We start from the raw sequence: 19338 nt of genomic DNA, 5'->3' as shown, positions 1-19338 counted from the left end.
ATTTTGGGGCCTGGACCTAGTAGGCTTATGTCCCTCCCCCTGCAAATTAAGCATTGTACACACACACACACACACACACACACACACCATGGTTTCACACAGCATTCTTGAGCCACTGGAATATATTAGTGCATCTATGCACGTGGAAGAGAGAGCTTCCCATTGGGGCAGGCAGGAACAGGAAAGCAGGCATATACTGAGGCAGCAGCGCACAGAGTGCTCTGCCTTTGTCAGCCCCTCACTCACTCTGCTGGGTGATCTCATAAGCATACTGGAAAGTAGGGCTAAAAACGATAACACAACAACCAGTGGATTCACACACCTTCATGACCATTCACAAACGAAGTGGGACACAACACATGTCCCTTGCTCCACAGTTTACATCTAAATCATAAACCAGCTTTGACATATACTGCATTTTTAAGGGGAAAATTCCGTTGGTTTTTTTGTAATTACATTACAGTTATACTAGTGATGCTGGCTTACATGCTGTGCAGCGTAACAGACTGTTCAGAGCCATTCATACCATTATGGGTGTCAAACACGCCTGTGGTGCTGTACAACAGGGTTCTGCTGTGACTACATTCCCCTGCACAATCATATGTCACAACACTACTTGCATTATTTCCAATGCACATAGCATTGCAACATGAGTAGTTTTTTAAAAAAATGATAATTGAAAAAAAAAAAATTAAAAATAAATGGATTGACAAATCCCCTTTAAACTAAATACACAGAATCTCCACCACCCTGTTCTACATCTGTGGCTGATATCAAAGCCCTATGCCAAGCCACTCCCAGAGAGCAAAGGGTGGGGCAAAAAGGGGGGGGTGCTTTATCCTTCTTTATGAAGACAAAAGGCAGATTCATCCACATGGGTGTGGAATGATGGTCCGGGGAGGGGCTGGTGGCGGCTTCAGTTCTGAAGTGTTTTTAATTTTCTGCCATGAAACAAGCCACTTTTAGGGCTTTTTGAATTTTTTTAAAAAATCAAAAGATCATTAATAATCAATGGGTTGACCAATTCTCTTCAAATTAAATATGCAGAGCCCTTCCACCCTGCCCTACTTGTGTGCCCAATATCAAAGCCCTAGGCCAAGCCACCTCAGAAATACACAAAGTGGGGGGGACCCACACACAAGCCCCATAGTCCCACACACACAGCTTCTGGATGGCTTTGAGGATGAGGCAGGCACAAGACATAAGGAGGCAGTGTCGGGGCAGCGGGGTAGAAGGCTTGCATAGGTCTGGGGCGGCTAGTTCTGGCCCCTCTGCTTTCTTTAAGTCCAGCCTCTGCTGCTGGGCAACCTGCCAGACTGTGCTGCTGCAGAGCCAGGGGGGCATCCAGAGACTTCCGCTCAAGCCCTGCTCACCTGCAGAACAGCTAATTGACAGGTGGCAGCATTTGCAGCAGCCTGCCAGCAAGCAGACAGAGAGCCTCCAGATGGCCAGCCAGGCTGCTGGTAGGCTGGGCAGTGAAGGAAGTATTGTGGAGCCTGCACTGTGTGCTGTGCGGGAAGAAGATTCCCCATGCTGGCCGCTGGCAGGCCTCAGACATGCAACCTGAGGTCTAGGCCTAATAGCAATAGCAATAGCACTTACATTTATATACCGCTCTATAGCTGGAAGCTCTCTAAGCGGTTTACAATGATTTAGCATATTGCCCCCCAACATTCTGGGTACTCATTTTACCGACCTCGGAAGGATGGAAGGCTGAGTCAACCTTGAGCCCCTTGGTCAGGATCGAACTTGTAACCTTCTGGTTACAGGGCAGCAGTTTTACCAGGGGCTCTGGTGGCGCTGTGGTATGGCACCCCAGGTAAGAATATGGCATCCCAGGTAAGAATAGTGGCTCTGGTTTTCCCCCAAAAGCACTTTAAATACACAATTTCAGTAACTCTTACAAAGTTTTGTAAGGTACACCAAAATTATTTGTTATTGTACAACATAGTGGCTAAGAGGCTGAGCTATGAATTGGGACTTCCTTGGTTTGAAATTCACCTCTGCCTTCAGTTCTGGTCTTAGGCAACCCAGCCCCTTTAACCTCTATCAATACAGGGTAGTTGTAGGGATAACTACAAGATAAGATATGTGAAACTCTTTGGAAACTCAGAAGTGCTAAACAAATGCTAAGTATTATTAATTTTTATGGTTCAGATTATAGGGGCTGTAACTGAGAGAGAGTGGCTTGCTAAATATACCCAACTAGTGTTTTTAAGCCTGTTGGATAACGGGTGCTAGTGGAGCTGTGTGCTCCGGACCCCCACTGCCATTCCCCCTCCCGCCACCCACCGCCGCCCGCGGCTCCGTTTGGGCCCACCACTGCCCGGGCCCACCGCCGCATCCAGTTTCCCCCGCCGCTTCGTCCGGTGGCCATGTTGGGTGGCCAGAAGCGGCCGCCCTGAAGAAGCCGGGTAAGCGGCAGCGCGGCCAGGCCTCAGCCATGGCTCCGCCGCGCCGCATCCTCTGGCCAAGGTGGCGGCTTTGCCCCTGCCTCGGCCAGTTTCCCCCGCCGCCACTTACTCGGCTTCTTCGGGGCGGCCGCTTCTGGCCGCCCAAGATGGCCGCCGGGTGCTGGCGGTCATGTCTCCCTTGCTCTGTTCTGGGCATGCGCTCCGCGCATGCCCAGAACAGGTCAGGGAGGCACGGACATACGCTTGGTGTCCGTCCACGGACGGACACCAAGCCTTTTATTAGAGAGGATGAGTTCACAGCAGAGTGAAACTGGAGCCATGGCTTCCTAAAAGCCTATTATTTTTACCTCTGTACCACAAGAGGCTTTATATGCATATTTAAATAAAAATTAATATAATGTTTCTCTCTGTCTCTTCTCTCGTTTCAGTGAATTTTTAGCAGAAGAAAGTCAAGAGAAATTTTGGAATTTTGTTGACGCCTGTCAAGACTTTGAATCATCTAATCATTATGGTAACTGCCACTTCCTTTGATGATTTTTAATTGCTTCCTCCCTCCCATCTCCATTTGTAGCATAACATAAAAATAGTAGTCAACATCCATACTAACAATGTGTAAAGGTAAAGTAAAGTGTGCTTTCAAGTCGATGTCAACTCCTGGTGACCACAGAGCTCTGTGGTTATCTTTGCATAGAACAAAATTGCGCACATCAAAAAAGAAAGGAGTGATTTTCACTTATCCTTCCGGTCTGTTTGCTGCTCCCACTGCCCCCTGAAAATATGTCCCTCAGGGTGGTGTGACCATCCTGCAGCCCTTAGGGACATATTTTCAGGGGGCTTTAGGAGCAGCAAACGGACAGGAAGGATAAGTGAAAATCACCCCTCTCCTGTTGCACATGCACAGTTTTGTTCTATGCATACATAATTAGTCTGGATGTTGAGTACTGTTTTTACGTTATGCTACAAATGGTGACCGAGAAAAGCCACCTCCTAATTTTTGTTATCTATACTGATAAACCTTTACAAAAAATGCATACCTTTTAAGGTGTGTGAGTGTGAGAGTGTGTGTGTGTGTGTGTGTGTGTGTGTGTGTGAGAGAGAGAGAGAGAGAGAGAGAGAGAGAGAGAGAGAGAGAGAGACTGGGTGGGGAACCCAGTTGCATAGATATACTGTATTTACCTGAATCCAAGACTAGGGTTTTTCCAAGTTCTTTCATGTTGGAAATCAGGGGCTTGTCTTAAATTCAGAGTTGTCTTGTATTTGGGTAAATATGATAATGTGGTAATCAGTTAGGTCCAATCCAGTCATAACATTACCCTTTAAGGCAGACTTGCACAACTTGGTAAATTGCCAAGCCAAAGCAACTTACCAGCAATGTAGTGTGCCCTTCCAGAGGCTGAATACATCACCTGTGTTTGATGACTTTCAAATACTAGGGGTGTGCCTCTGAACAGGTTCAAACAATGGGGGGTTCAAAGAGTTCGATGGCGGGGGTGGGATAACTTTAAGGGTGGGGTAGGGTGCCCTTACCCCTCCCTCTTCTTTCCCCCCGCCAGCACTCGCTAGAAAACCGGGCCGGCGGGCCGGCAGGGTACCTCTCTGCTGCCCCCTCCGCTCTCTGGACTGGAAGTAGGTAAAAGTAGTGTGTGTGCTAATGCACGTCAGGTGTGCGCGCGACATGCACACATATGTGAGCTACTTGCACCTGCTTCTGGTCTGAAGAGTGGGCAGGGCGGCAGGGAGGTACACTGCTGCCCCACTGGACCAGTTTTCCAGCAAGCGCCAATGGGGGGAAAGCGGAGGGAGGGGTGAGTGCACCCTCGCCTGCCCTTAAATTTATCCCACCCCTGCCGTCGAACCGGCCCCCGCCTGTTCTGTGCACATCCCTATCAAATACAGAGGTTTATTTAATGTGTATAGTGAGCTGCATTCATTTTGCTGAGTTCAAAGTTGTACAACTCCCCCCGCCTTTTTTTTTGTTGGGACACAGTTCTGTTTTAAGGAATACAGGCTGTCCAATCGCATACTCTTTCCTTTTCACATGTGATTTCCCCCTTAAGTCTGTACCAGCACTTGCACACTTTCCCAACTATTACGCTGTAATCAGTACATTATGTCCACTTAAAGGCAGTGACCAGATTTTGCAGGATAATTAATAGTGGGTGAAAACACTATATGGTCCCATTATGGCAAGCAGCAACAGAAACTGCCTAAAAATCGTGATGTTCTCACAGTACAAAGATGCCCCCCCCCCCAAGAAAAGAAAAAACCCAACAACAACCCTAGAATGGGCTATGGAGCATCAGGGTTTAATATAGAAGTATTTGGTAGACTTGTGTGTGTAGGTAAAATTGGAATTTTGATGTCGGAATTCCTTGCCCCACCACCAGGAGGCATTAGACCACGCGGCAGGTGCCCCTGGTAGCACCCTGATGGTGGTGACCCTTAATTCACCATCCAGCACTGGAGCAGGAGTGGCTCCAGAGGCCTCCACTCAAGCCCTGCTCACCTGCAGAACAGCTAATTGACAGGTGGCAGCAAATTAAAGGCCCACCCCCACCCTCTGCCCTGGACACTACCTGGGGCACTTTCCCCATTGTCTAAAGCCTCATGTTAGTGGGGGCAGGGAATTCTGACATTGAAATTCTGATTTTACCGACATGCACTGGCTTAGTATTTGGCATTACACAGGTGATCCATTTTAAGAACAGATTATAGTCATTAGGTGTTGAACTTTGATAGTGAATGACTGTATGTAATTAGTTAATAGGTTTTCAAGAGAGTGACAATGATAACTAGAGGCATGTTGTTAAGAAACGTATATGACTTTGTTGCATACACAGAATCAAGCTGTATACTATTTAAGAAACCTCACGAAAGAGATCATAGATGAAAATCAATGGATTCCAAGAGTGACATCAAGAATCAACACTTAATACATCCTAAACAAATGGTTATGTGATCATAAAAACTGTGTTGTCCCCAATGAGGGGACAAGTTCAGAGACGCAACGTTTCTGAGTACAAGACTGGAGGAGTTAAGTCCAGTATACGGTCACTTGAAGCAATATATTATGGCAATTCAGAGTTTTTGTAAACATATATTTCCAGTTTAATGGTAGGTCTGACTGCATAGGATGGTGATGCCTTGCTTTGTTTGCAGTGATGTTGCTTGTTGCCAGTAGTTGCATAAATACACAGTGTGTTATGTGCAGTGTGAATCAGAAAAACCTCTGATTATGACTTCTGAAATTTCACTTGTGTAACACTGGTTTGTCCTGTGCCTTGGCAGGTACTGATTATTCCTCTTACCAAGCAATGCTGCAAGCAGCTTACTGGAATCTTTCACCCTTGCAGCAAAATTTGTTGAAATTTGCTTTGTCTTTACGTTCCTATTCGGCCACAGTCCAAGCATTTCAGCAGGTTAGTACAAAGCTTTAGGTGCTCTACTTCTACTCCTGCAGTATTGTTTCATATAGATAGTCGTAATGCATTTCATTGGAAATCTGAGGTATCCTGTTGCCATGAACTAGTAGGATCAAATTCTTGCGTTTGATTCTACTACAGTCATCCCTCACCAACCATGGATTTGAGTATCTGCGACTGGGAAATTGTGACTGGACTCGCCCACCGCAACCTGAGTATCTGTGGTATGGCAAGATTTTTTTGAAATTAGGGGTTTTTTTGGCAGTGGGATTCTGGGAGTTGGGGCCATTTCCAAGGGTCCGTGGGTCCTTTCTGGGGCTAAGGGGGGATTTTTTTCTATTTTTTACTGTCTTATTCGGTCATTCCACAACCACGATTCCCCTAACCTCTGTTCTCAATGATTCCCTATTGCTTCCCAACCGCGAATTCACCAACGGAACCCTCGTGGTTGGTGAGGGTGTAAGTGAGATGCCTCAAAGTTTCCTCTTCCTCGCAAAAGGGAGGAATGGAAAACCTGAGGACATTCAACAGTAGGGATGTGCATGGTCCGGACCGGTCCGGACCGGCACCGAGGGGGGTCTACCTTTAAGGGCAGGGGGGCGGGTAGAACTTACCCCTCCCGCCACTCTTCCCCCTCCGGCGCTGTAGTTTAAAGCACGCCGCCACACACACATGCGTGTTGCTATTATGGAGCGTTCCAGAGGTGACGACGGGGGCACAGGCGGCAGCGAGGAACGCTGCCGCCCCAAAAACATCATTTTAAACTACAGCGCCGGAGGGGGAAGAGTGGCGGGAGGGGTAAGTTCTACCCGCCCCCCCGCCCTTAAAGGTAGACCCCCCTCGGTGCCGGTCCGGACCGGTCCGGACCATGCACATCCCTACTGTTGAGTGTCCTCAGGTTTTCCATTCCTCCCTTTTGCGAGGAAGAGGAAACTTTGAGGCATCTCACTTACACCCTCACCAACCACGAGGGTTCCGTTGGTGAATTCGCGGTTGGGAAGCAATAGGGAATCATTGAGAACAGAAGTTAGGGGAATCGTGGTTGTGGAATGACCGAATAAGACAGTAAAAAATAGAAAAAAATCCCCCCTTAGCCCCAGAAAGGACCCACGGACCCTTGGAAATGGCCCCAACTCCCAGAATCCCACTGCCAGAAAACCCCCTAATTTCAAAAAAATCTTGCCATACCACAGATACTCAGGTTGCGGTGGGCGAGTCCAGTCACAATTTCCCAGTCGCAGATACTCAAATCCATGGTTGGTGAGGGATGACTGTAGTAGGATCAAACGCAAGAATATAAGGCCTCCAACATGGCCTCCAGACCGGTTCGTGCACATCCCTACTCAACAGAGAGATGCCGGTTCTTGCCAAAGGCTGACTGTTATGATTTCCCCAAGATTCATGAAAGTACACCAACAGGAAAATTAAGAGGTTAACTGCGTTTTATTTCTCACCCAACCTAAGCCGTATTCAGCATACAGGAACAGCAAACGTCTCTGATATAAAATCAAAGTTAACAGCTTTAAGATTAATGATGCCCCCTCCGCTTACTCCCCCTTTTGTCCTCATACCTTGTGGTTAAGTCTTCCAAATTCCTTTCCCCTCCTTCTTGCCGAGAAAAAAAAACCTCTGTTCTTCCTCTTCTCCCCCTTCTGTTTTGTCCCTGGTCCTTGTCCTTGCTTAATTAATTAATTCGATCCCCCTCCCTCTAACAAACTTTAACTTAAGTACCCTTTGACAGATCACCCACACATCATCCCTTTTCCACCTTTCCTAATAATGATTGGTCAAATGAATCATGAGGATTGATGACCTATATTCCAATTTGTTACCCCTTTGACATATAAATCTATCGGTTAGGTTCTGAACGTGTGTAAATGAAACTGCATCATGGGTGTAACGACCACCTCATGCAGAACATTTTGGTGAGCACATTCTATTCTTGATCTCGTTTTCAGCAAAATTGAGGAAGAGACCCGCATGAAATGGGGAACCGACTTGCCATGCCACTATAGAAAATATAGTTTGATATTTACAAATCGAAAGGTGTACCTACATCCAGGTGGGGGTTGTGAGAGGGTCTAGGAAAGTACATTGAAAATGAGATGGTATGGGCGGAGCGGGTCAACTGAGGAAGGTACATTAAATTGAGATGGGGAATGTGGGAGGCTAGGTTATGACTGGTCACGACTGGGAAACAGCTATCATCAAGTAGGCCCTAAAACTAATGTCAAGCACACAGGCCAACTTAATCATAAAATAAAAATGTCCTCTGCTCTGTCCTACAAGGGACTACTGTACTTTATTGGTAACTGCTGAAGCTACTGTTTGTATCAGGGCTAGTAGCATGCTGATGGGCGAGGAAAGGTAAGAAAGTTACTGTATGATTTTCCCTTCTGTCTTTTATGTAATTCCGAGATGAGTGATCTTTATAATGTCTGGTATGTGTCTGAAAACAACTGAGCAGCTAATTCTGCCTTTCTTGCTGATATCCATCTAGGCTAAAATAAGCAGAAAATCTGTGCAAGTGCTTTTGTTCTCCCAATCATTGCCAGGTTTTTTATATGGCCTGGTGGCTATGTTACTTTTCGTTAATTTTGGCCAAAATAAACAAGCAGAGTGGCCCCAAATCCTGTTATATGATATGACCATGATGTGATTTCCCCCACTCAAGGGAGATTGCCATCCTATACTAACAGATGTATTTTAATACAGATAGCAGCTGATGAGCCTCCACCAGAAGGGTGTAACGCATTCTTTGTTGTCCATGGAGAGAAGACTTGTGAATATGACAAACTTGGAATGCTTTTACAAACAGCTTCAGAAAGGTAGTTTTCTTTTGTAGCCATCAACCATTTTTATTTTATTAGAATGGGGACATTTTAATGTGTTATTAATTTCTGCATAGATTCACCCCCCACCCCCCCAGTCTATCCTTTTTGTCTTTGGAGTAATCAAGTCCTTATACTAGGTCAAGTGTCTTTGGAGGGAATATGTACTCATCGGTGCTTTCAGGGTTACAGGACTGAATGAGAATACTTGGTCTGTTGTTTATCATATTAGAGTTCTCAAGGGCATAGTTGACATTTGATGGGGTAGGAAAATGTTAATATGAGAATTAAATGTGGGAAATGTTCAGGCAGAAATAATTAAAATAATAGTTTGGAGGTGAAAAGGATATTAGGTCAGTGCATGTTTGAAAAAGTCAGATCTGATCCAAATCTGACCTAATCCAATTCCAAAAATGTCAGAATCAGATTCTTTACTCCCCTGGGCATGTCAGATATTAGGGATGTGCACTAAACACGATTCAAGCTCCAAATCACGGTACATTCTCCACACCTTTAACGGAGGAGAGCAGGACCATATCTGCTCCTCCTCCACTTGCTGCCATAGGAAGTTTGGCAGCGCTCCACCCAGGTAGGATTGTGTGCAGGTGAGGCTCTCCCAGATGCCCTCATATGATGCCAGCATGCACATGGTCTCTGTGCATGTGTGGTGGCTATTTGTGTGGTCAGCATGGTTTCTGACCATGCAAATGGCTGCCGCACATGCGCAGAGGCCATGTGAGTTCAGCCATGCTGTTGAACTTCCTATGGTGGTGAGTGGAGGAGGAACAGGCATGGACCTGCTCTCCTTCCTGTTAAAGGTGCGAGGAACTGGAGCTCGAATTGCATTTCAAGCATATCCTTAACATATATCAGATTGGAGTCAGATTTCCATGTGGAAATCCATCTGAAAATCAGATTTCCCCCATAGAGGTCAATGGTGAATTTTTAAAAAATTCACCAAAAATCAACTGTTGAGTCTAGAGCTTTGACACTTGCCACACACACATGAAGGGAAGGAGACCCAGACCTCCTGTAATGGATTTGAAGTGAATTCGTCAATCCTCTGATTTTTGGTGAATTTTTGAATTTTTTTTGTTTAGATGGCTAAAAATTGTGAAATTTGGTTTGTTTCAAGCCAGAACTTTACAAAAACCTCTGTAACTGAAGCTTCCCCATGGACCATCATTCTACCCCCATGTGAAGAAATTTGCTCTTTGCCTTCATAAAAAGGGATAACAGAATGCCCCCTTTGCCCCCCCCCCCCTTAATATGCTGGGCATACAGTTATGTAATCTGGTGCATATGAGGTCCACATTGGTGGTATTCGGTGCCCCCATCCCCACCAAGGCAATGGAAAAATCCTCTGGTTTTTGGTGAACTTTTGAATTTATTTTTTTTAAGCAATATTGGGAAATACCCAGCTTGTTTCAAGGCAGAACCTTACAAAAGGTTCTGTATCTGAAGCCACTATTTGGACCACCATTCCACCCCCATGTGGAGGAATATGCCCTTTGCCTTCAGGAAAAGGTGCAACCTGATCCCCCTTTCTGCCCAACCCTTCACAGTTTTTTAATGGCTGCTCCTAGGGCTTAAAAATATGCCCCATGATGTAGTCCAGGTTGTCATGAGTCCTATAGTCTTTATTCCACAGAAAAAGGGCATTCCATTGATTTTATATTAATTTTTTCTTTCCTGTTGCAGAACGAGCAGCACTCAGTGAAAGTGCTTTGAATGTTTATGTTTTTTCTTAGAAATAATTTCTCACTCTCCCTTTTAGTCATTAAGGAATTAAAAGGTGTGAAATGCTCTCCTGCTGCCCATTGGGGCTTCAGATCTAGAATCTTTTGTAAGGTTCTGCCTTTAAACAAGCCGGTTTTTGCCTTTATTTGCTATTTTAAAAATACATTTTTTAAAAATCACCATAAATCAGTGGATTGATCCATTGTCTTGAAAAACAAAACACTGAGTCCTAACAATGTGGACTTCATGTGTGCCAGATTTTATAACTGTATGGCCAGCCATTCTGGAGTTATAAAGGGAGGCAGTGACAAAAGGGACATGCGGTTGACCCTTTATATGAAGGCAAAGGTCAGATTCCTCAACATAGCGGTGGAATGATGGACCAAGGAGGGGCTTCAGTTGAACTTTTTGTAAAGTTTTTAGCCATTTAAAAAATTCAAAAATCAGAGGATTGACCAATGCATTTCAAATTCGTAGCCTACGTCCCCACATGTGTGACAAGTTTCAAAGCTCTAGACCCAACTGTTGATTTTTATTGAATTTTGATCAAATTTTATCGTTGATTGTATCAAGAATTTTTTTCTCAATTTCCCCATTGATCTTGGGGGGGGGGGCGGTGTCAAGTTTTTGAAGGTTTTAAAATGTCAGTTCTGCCATTTTGTACCTCCAACATGACTCCTGACATGAATTTTGACTTTCTAACGTAATAGAAGATATTTCCGATCTGATATCTGAAAGTTGATGTTGGATCAGAAATGTTGGGGTTTTTAAAACCGATTTTGCCAATTTGGGATTAATTCTGACCTTTCTGAATCAACTTTGCATGGGCCTAATGAATACCCCCTTCTAGGCTTCTTGTTGCTAAATCATCAGTCTCTTTGCCCTTGCAAACAAGGCTGTTCACTTGTTTCTCCAAGTGTGTATGTTTGGAGTAATTTTTCTCCATACAGAGTTTTAAAAAGACTTTTTGCATGTGATACATAATGCTAATGCATGATACAGGAACTATAATCAATAATGTTGGTAGATTAATTTAAGCCTATATAAATGATCCAGTGTGCCATGACGCTTTAACTTTTCGCATTCTCACTCACCCGGAACAGCAGAATTAAGGATTTCTTACACAATACAAGTCTTTCTCTGTTCAGGAAACATGAATTCTGATGCATTCAGCTCCCTAATTTTAGGGAAACCGCCATGTTGGGGTTCTATTCATATTATTTTAAATTCGTAGTCATAAATCTTCTTGGTTAATCACCCCTGACTTGTGCTTGAGATCTTTGTAGACCCTTCTACTAGAGGACAATTTGTAGACTTTGACCTTAGTTATAAGGACTCTAATACAAGTGTCAGAGGGAAGCGAATCTCTTATTTTTAAAGAAAATATTAATCTTGTTAAAGTACAAATGAAAATATTCGTATTTTCAAAATTTATTTTAGGCCAAAGCCTTTTATGTTCAAAGGTGACCACAAATACCCAATTTCAAACCTTGAAAGTCCTGTTGTAATAATGTATGCTGAGATTGGCTCTGAGGAGTTGTCTAGATACCACAAGCTACTTGTATCAAAAGCCAATACAGGAGAAATCACCTACATCCTTAGGCACTACATTGCTGTAAGTATTGATATTTACAACAGGTTTCGTGTTTTCCGAGTGTAATGTAAATATAGAATTTGGAAGAATAATGTTACGTAAGAGTAGTATGTACATAAATAAAATAATATTTACATAAGAATAGTATGTTACTTGGCTTAAATGCCACTAGTGTTCGCTCTAAGGTGTGTGCCTGTGTGTGTGCTCACACATTTTTGTATGTCCGCTCAGTTAATTTTAGATTCCACTCAGGTAGAATCAGGAAGGCCTCACTCTGAATGCACGTGTGTGTGTGTGTGTGTGTGTGTGTGTGCACGCACACATGCTGCCTTGATACTGCTGCACAGAACAAAACTCATTCTGTTCACAGATGGAAAAAAATTAGAGAGAACACTAAATGCCACCAGTTTGTTTTTAATCTAATTTAGATTAAGAGCTAAAATTACAAATGCTTTTTTTACAGTGTAGCATGATTTTTGTAAGATTGGATTATAATTGCTTGCAGTATGTCTTGAAAAAGAATTTTTTAAAATGAGGTATTCATTAATAGCCTACTAAAGGAGTTCTCAAACTTGGGTCCCCAGATGTTCTTGAAAAGCAGAATATAAATATTCATAGTAGTAGTAATAGTAGTAGTGGCAGCAATAGCAATGGATTACAACTCTCATTATCCCTAGCCACAATGTTTTATGGTCATTGTTGCTGGGAACTATGTAGTTGTAGTCAAGTAACATCTGGGGACCCAAGTTTGAGAACCTCTGGCCTGCTGTATAGGAGTTTAGAAAATGGGATGACTCCTCCATCTTTTTTTATACAAAGCAACCAGGAAGTTAACTCTAAGCTGAATATTACTAAAAGATCTGGAAGATGTTTGGGCCTTGGGCTTCAAATTAAAGATGCAAGTAGTCCAAGATATATCTGTTGGGAGCCCTTTTCGTTTGGCTGCTAAGGAATTCTTATTTCCCTTAAAAAACAAAACTCTTTTTGGTATTTTGCTCTTGTATTAAATTTTATGAATTAGCCATCAAAAGCCTCTTTTCAGTGAAAGGATGGAGAGGAGCAGTAGTTTTGTTGCCTTGTGTGTGTGTCACACTTGAGGGACACACACATTTTGCTGCTCCTAGCTGGAAAGGCAAACCACTTGCCCACTTCCTACTCCAACATGGTGTTGTCTCTGTACAAAAGCAGAGGTTGCCAAAGAGAATCAGGATCAAGGTTTCAGATCAGTAGACACCAGCATCCTTCCAAACGCGAGGTTCTGCCAGCCTGCCAAGAAATCAGGAGTCACAATTGTATCTGTCATATGGAAGCCACACCTTTTCCTCCTCCTCCTGCCAGTGAATCTGGCCCCAACTCTTTTTACCTCAGGAGAGTATGGGTGAGCCACAAGACGCTTGGGTACATATTATGTTAAGAAGCTTAAAGCAGGCTGGCCGAGCTGCCAGCTACCTGTGGTTTGCAAACTTGGGAGGGACTATCCAAGTAAACAGCTTGTTGGTGCAATATTGTTTTTTTCTTGTAGAATCCAAGCAAGGAAAAAGTCTACCTGTCAGGCTATGGAGTGGAACTGGCCATTAAAAGTACAGAATATAAGGCCAAGGATGATGCCCAGGTGAAAGGTGAATTCCTACCTTAAAAGTAGCAGTGGTTCCACCATAATTTAGAATATCCTGGAAAAGCTTTATATTTTGCTAATAGATAACTTAAAAAAAAATATCTTCCTGTTCTTTATTACTATTATCCATGTTAACATGATGTTGCTCTAATTTAAATGAAATACCATTGAGTAGAAATGTCCCCTGTCAAAATGTCACCTCTGAGTTTCCTGTCACTCTGGAATTGTTCACATGTTGTCAGGAGCCACAGAGGCTGGATCGTGGAATCTTTGGTCTGTGCTCTACTGCCCTTGTGGTGAGCTATCCAGGACTGCAGCTAGAAAGTTCCCCAGATTATGATGTGCTTGCTCCAGGGTGACTCTGTCCAGCCAGGTACTCCATTAGTTTCCCTTAACATGCTGGGAATAGAAAAGCTTCGTGTTCAGGCTGGTGTCTGAGTCCTCGACTCTATGTGGATTTGCTCTCTGTCTGCCTCTTGGCTTGCTATGTCTGGGATTTCCCCTAAGGCCACACTCCCAGGGGCTGGACTCCTTCTTCTTGTTTTGTGTTCTTCCTCCTTGTTGAGGCTTCATAAGGTATATCCTTAATTGCCCCCTCTAGCCCTCTCTTCTCTAAAAATAAGCTCTGGTGAATGAAAGACAGCAAATTTCCTCAGTAAAGAAATAGCTGCTAATTACTATTCTGTATTAACTGCCTTTTTCCTTCTTCAATATCTGAATTATGGCTTTAAAAAATATTTCCTGCAAATAAGTTAAAAGAGAAACATAAGGCTCCACCAAATACTCTAAGTGTTTGGTGTTGTGTTCTAAACAGAAATGTTAAATGAATAACCCAGCCATGCCTATTCTGTATGATGCAGAATGAGCAGCAATGTCAGTACCATTATGTCTCCTTTGTGTTACACTTGACTTATAAGCACTGGAAAATGTTTTGGGCACGATTCGCCAACATAACTTTGTGCCAGCGGTCAGGGGTGTGTGTGTCTGTGAAACAGCGGCGCGACAATCATGAAGGATGTGGGGCTTATGGGCTCCTACTCACTTTAGAGTGTGACTTTCAGTGGCAGGCGAAAGCAGCACCAGAATCTTTAATGAGTGACAAGAGCAGCATTAAGATATGGACTCCCAAAGGATGTGACTCACATCTGTACCTCACCAGAGGGTGACTCATTTTAGTTATTTGTTGTAGTACTCTTTTTATTTTTTATTTTTATAGAAATAGCATGCGCTTATTCCCTTTAATGTATGAGGTTTTAATGTGTGACAATACATTGCAAAATGAGTCAGAGTCTATTTGTTAAAAGTCTCTTGCATAGTATCCTCATTGAGGTGGTTTTCATGTTTCTGTAGGTACAGAAACGAATGCAACGGTAATAGGTGAAAATGACCCCATTGATGAAGTACAAGGATTTCTGTTTGGGAGACTAAGGTAAATTGTTATCTTGATAAACCTGTTCATTGTTTCTTGCTTTTCTATTTAAATGTTCCAGAAACCTTATTTGCAGGCAAACATTTAAAGAATGTTAACTGTATTCTCAAAGCCGAAATGTACATGGTATTAAAAAAGAAAACCCATATCTAGGGTAGTTGTGGGTTTTTAATGGTGAGGGGCAGCGGGAGGTTGAGCTAATTTCAGAGAGACAGTATTTTTCAATTCACTTCTTTTTCTTTCAGGCAGCTGCATCCTGACTTGAAAGAAGAATTGAAAGAATTAAGAAAACATCTTGTTGAAAGTACCAATGAAATGGCACCATTGAAAGTGTGGCAATTACAAGGTAATGCATTCATATTAAGGTTTGTGGTTGTTGTTGCGTTGTGTGTATAGAAAAGTATGAATACGATGAATATTTATAAACTGCTTTTCAACAATAGTTCCAAAAGTGGTTTACACAGATAAATAACCATAAATAAAGATAAAATAAAGTGTGTGTTTGAGCAATGTCTGAAGATGGTCCTTATCATACACTTCCTAGAAGCAGTTAAACTATGCATTTAAGTCTCATTATACATTTCCTGTAGAAATGTATTTTACATTCTCCCTGACTTCTGTCTGAAGTGTTCTTGTGTCAGCAGGAGCATCCATCAATGCAAGTGTACTTAGAGCCACACTTTGTACTAGTTCTGAAATGCTTCCCATCTACACACTATTCCAAATAAGTTCTCCTCTGTGCAAAAGGAGAAATGCTCCCCTGACTGCAATATCAAATGAATTGTAATTGTGTTTTTTACAGTCACATTATGTTTGACTTATAGTCGCCTTATGGATACTAAAGATGTCTAAAACTCCAAAGTCATTTGTCACCCTATCTGTCACTGTTCCATCATTCAGAGCAGAGATCCTCAACATTGGGTCCCCAGATGTTACTGGACTTCAACTCCCATAATCCCCAACCAAGGCTGGGGATTATGGGAATTGAAGTCCAATAACATCTGGGGACCCAATGTTGAGAATCCCTGGTCCAGAGCACTAGGGTACGCTCCTCTCTCTGCTAGGAGGCAGATTCTTTCTTTTAGAAGAAAGCTGGGGTTGAAATAGGAGGCACCTCCCACTACAATGTTGTTCATCTGGACCATGATCTGTTGCACTCATAAGAGCGGGTTCTGCGCCTGCATGGGACCATTTGGGCAGAATTGACTAGCTCCTTGAAGCACTTGCACGTGGTGCACTTGCTCAGTTTGGGCAGTCTAGTGTTCTCAGTTTCTTTCTGATCGCCGTTGTGTCGGCACCTCGGACAGTGAGCTTCTCAGACTGGAACAGTTTTATTTTGTGGAAAACGAAAATTATCTTCTGACTCAGCCTGAACCATTTCTCTCACCTTTTTAACTTTGTTCTATCGAATGGACTTTTTCTCAGATATGACCTCAAACTGATTAACGGCTTACACACGGAATGGACTCTTGCTCGACACTTGAGTATTATTGTCATTTTATTTACTTACTATGGATAAGAAAAAGACCTTTAAACTCTGTCTCCACTGCAGTGCAAAACATCCCTCAATGGAAGACCACAAGCTCTGACTACTTTGTCTGGGGGAAGAGCACAATACCTCTACTTGTAAGATTTGTCTTACTTTCTCCCACCAGACCAGAAAAAATAGAGCCCTTTGTTTGCAGGCTGCCCTTTATGATGACGTTGTGCGCCCTGGAATGCCCATGCCGAGATCTCTGGCGGACACTCCTGAACTTTCAACATCCGGTACGGTACTGAGATCAACATCGAGCTCAGCGTCGAAGTCGGCGTCAGGGTCTGACATTGTGCAGTCTAAAACCTCACCGCGGGTTGCTCTGAAAGCTTCCATTGGCACGTTTAAAGTACCCAAACCGCCTTCTGAATCGGCACATCAAAAGAGGCATAAGTCTCGACATCAGGGCTCTGATGCCAAAGGGGTGCCACCTTCCACGAAGCATCGGGAGAAAGGTGCCAAGACTGGGTGCAAGCTGATTCCCACACCTTCGCGGGCTACCCTTTCCCCAGTGACTCTTCAGTCAGCCCCGTTGATCCCTCGATCTCACCCATCGACGCCAGAAGTTGTAGAACTAAATTCTTCCACATCTATGGCATGATGCCCAGCGACGATGACAACGCAGTTGATGTTGACCACAGTATCGACTGCTCAACGCCGTGAGCACTCCCTGTGTTCACACCAGGGCAATCTCCATCTCCAGCCACTCTCCAAACACCATATGCTCTCTGTCCTGCATCTTCCTCAGTCTCTTTCAACGTTGATGCTGATGCTGATGATCTAGAAACTGGCTTAGGACCCGGTGCTGCCCAACGCATCTTGAATATGCTGGATTCCACTGAAAGTACTACATCGGCATCGAGCTTCAATGGCAGTGCTGCTCAATTTCAACCCTTCTGCAGATGTTGACCTACAACTCCCATAATCCCTGGCTATTGGCCATTATGGTTGGGGATTATGGGAGTTGTCCAAAAACAGCTTGGGGGCCCAAGTTGAGCAGGCTTGTTCTATGGATTTCTTAGCCAAGGTCTTGACACTGATGAGGATGGAACATCTTTTTTGATATTGAGAACTCTGGGAACCTCCTCATCTCAAGCTCGTCTCTCTACTCATTCAACACCTTCAGCTTTCCAGCCTTTCCAAATGCAAACTTGTCCACATCCATGGAAAGCCCCAACTGACTATGTTACCACATGAGGCTTAGTTTGTGGAGGCAGAGATGTGTCACAGGCACAGCTGAGCTCCCCCGGACTACCATTTGATTACCAGGAATATAGACATTGGAAGGCCCATCACCAATCCTTAGTGCTGATGGTACCTATTGTCATACGGATTATCCCTCCACCAGAATTGACAAAGCTAGCGGCTGTAATGGTCTTGATGTTGACCCAGGTTACCCCGGTACCCACACTGACCACCGCTGTAGTTTCAGTGTCAACACAGGCTACGCCATTGAGAGAAGATAATTCCTTGGTGCCTAGACCTCCTATCCAGCTAACCTGCATGTCTACACAGAGGGTCAGGTTGCCAAAACCTTGTTCTCAAGAGTCAACCAACCCAGATGGTGGCCCCTGTTGCCACTACTTCGTGAATTCAAACAGCACCTAAGAAGATGGGTCTTCTACCATAATTATAACAGATGATTCTGATTCATCTTCTACGGTCTCCAGTTCCTCTAAACAACCTGGCGACCTCCCTATCAAGGTGGTACCGGGTGACAACATGTCTCTTAATGAAGAGATGCATTCCTATCACAAACAGATCTCTGAGATGGCTTCTGCACTTGGTTTAGAGTTAAAGAAGCAGGCCCAAGATGTGAACTACTCTGTCCACAAGTTCTATATTTCGATGACTCCCATCTAGCCAGTATACCTCCCTGTGCTGCCTGTGATCTTCAAGGCTGCTAAGTTGGTCTGAGAAACTCTCCAGACCTCTGCTCCTACCACCAAGTGCTTGGAGAATTTGTATAGGATTTAGGAAGAAGATAATGACTTTCTACTAAAGCATCCACCTCCCAACTCTCTGGTAGTAGATTGTGCCTCATCTTCTAAGACCAGCAGGCATCATACCACACTAAGGGACAAAGAGGGACAAAAGTTAGACGTCCTTGGATAAAAAATCTACTCTACCTCCCGCCTGGTGGTTAAAATTGCTAATTATACTGCCTGCTTTACGAAATACAGGTCGACCTTTCACTGGAGGAGTTTCTAGCCAAATTCAATGATATCCATTCCAAAGTTACTCTCTTAACCAGACAACAGCTGAGCATTGCCAAACGCCTGGCAGAAACCGTATCTCGGACATTGGCTACTGCTGTTTCTTTATGGATACACACTTGGCTGCACTCTACCGTGCTTCAGCCTGACATGAAGGATCATGTGGAGAACCTGCCTTTCGATGGAAAGGGTCTCTTCTGTGAAACCACAGACACCACCATGGAATCCATTAAAAAGTCAAAATTTACAGCAAAGACCTTTTCAGCTCCTTCACAGACCTATAGCTCTAAATACCACCAGTTTGGTAGAAGGCAATACTCCTACAAACAGATGGACAGGAAAGGCTTCTGTAAGCAATATCAATGCTTTAATAGGAAGCCCTTTAACCAGAAATCAAGAGCCTCTCAAGGCACCTGCCCAAAGACCACCAACTCGGGCAAACATCTTTGATCACGAGGTCAGTCCACTGAATACCCTAGTCCATGAGTCAACACCATCGAGTTCTCTACTACCTTCCATCCTAGCTGCCTCCAACATCAGGCT

At 43.9% G+C, this 19338-nt stretch overlaps 1 protein-coding gene across 4 annotated transcripts in view; it reads left to right on the top strand.

Moving 5' to 3' along the window:
- UGGT1 (UDP-glucose glycoprotein glucosyltransferase 1) overlaps positions 1-19338 on the top strand; it is a 118853-nt gene that overhangs the window by 4547 nt on the left and 94968 nt on the right. For all 4 annotated transcript variants that reach the window (XM_053308613.1, XM_053308614.1, XM_053308612.1 and 1 more), the window contains exons 3-9: positions 2843-2925; positions 5703-5833; positions 8552-8664; positions 11848-12022; positions 13524-13620; positions 14967-15045; positions 15291-15391. In XM_053308613.1, the coding sequence (XP_053164588.1) occupies positions 2843-2925; positions 5703-5833; positions 8552-8664; positions 11848-12022; positions 13524-13620; positions 14967-15045; positions 15291-15391 (779 nt within the window). The remainder of the gene's footprint in view (positions 1-2842; positions 2926-5702; positions 5834-8551; positions 8665-11847; positions 12023-13523; positions 13621-14966; positions 15046-15290; positions 15392-19338) is intronic.

Source organism: Hemicordylus capensis, chromosome 3 (assembly GCF_027244095.1).
Source record: "Hemicordylus capensis ecotype Gifberg chromosome 3, rHemCap1.1.pri, whole genome shotgun sequence".
Lineage (NCBI taxonomy): Eukaryota > Metazoa > Chordata > Lepidosauria > Squamata > Cordylidae > Hemicordylus > Hemicordylus capensis.
The sequence above is the reverse complement of the archived record's forward strand: the minus strand, read 5'-3'. Positions and strand labels throughout refer to the sequence as shown.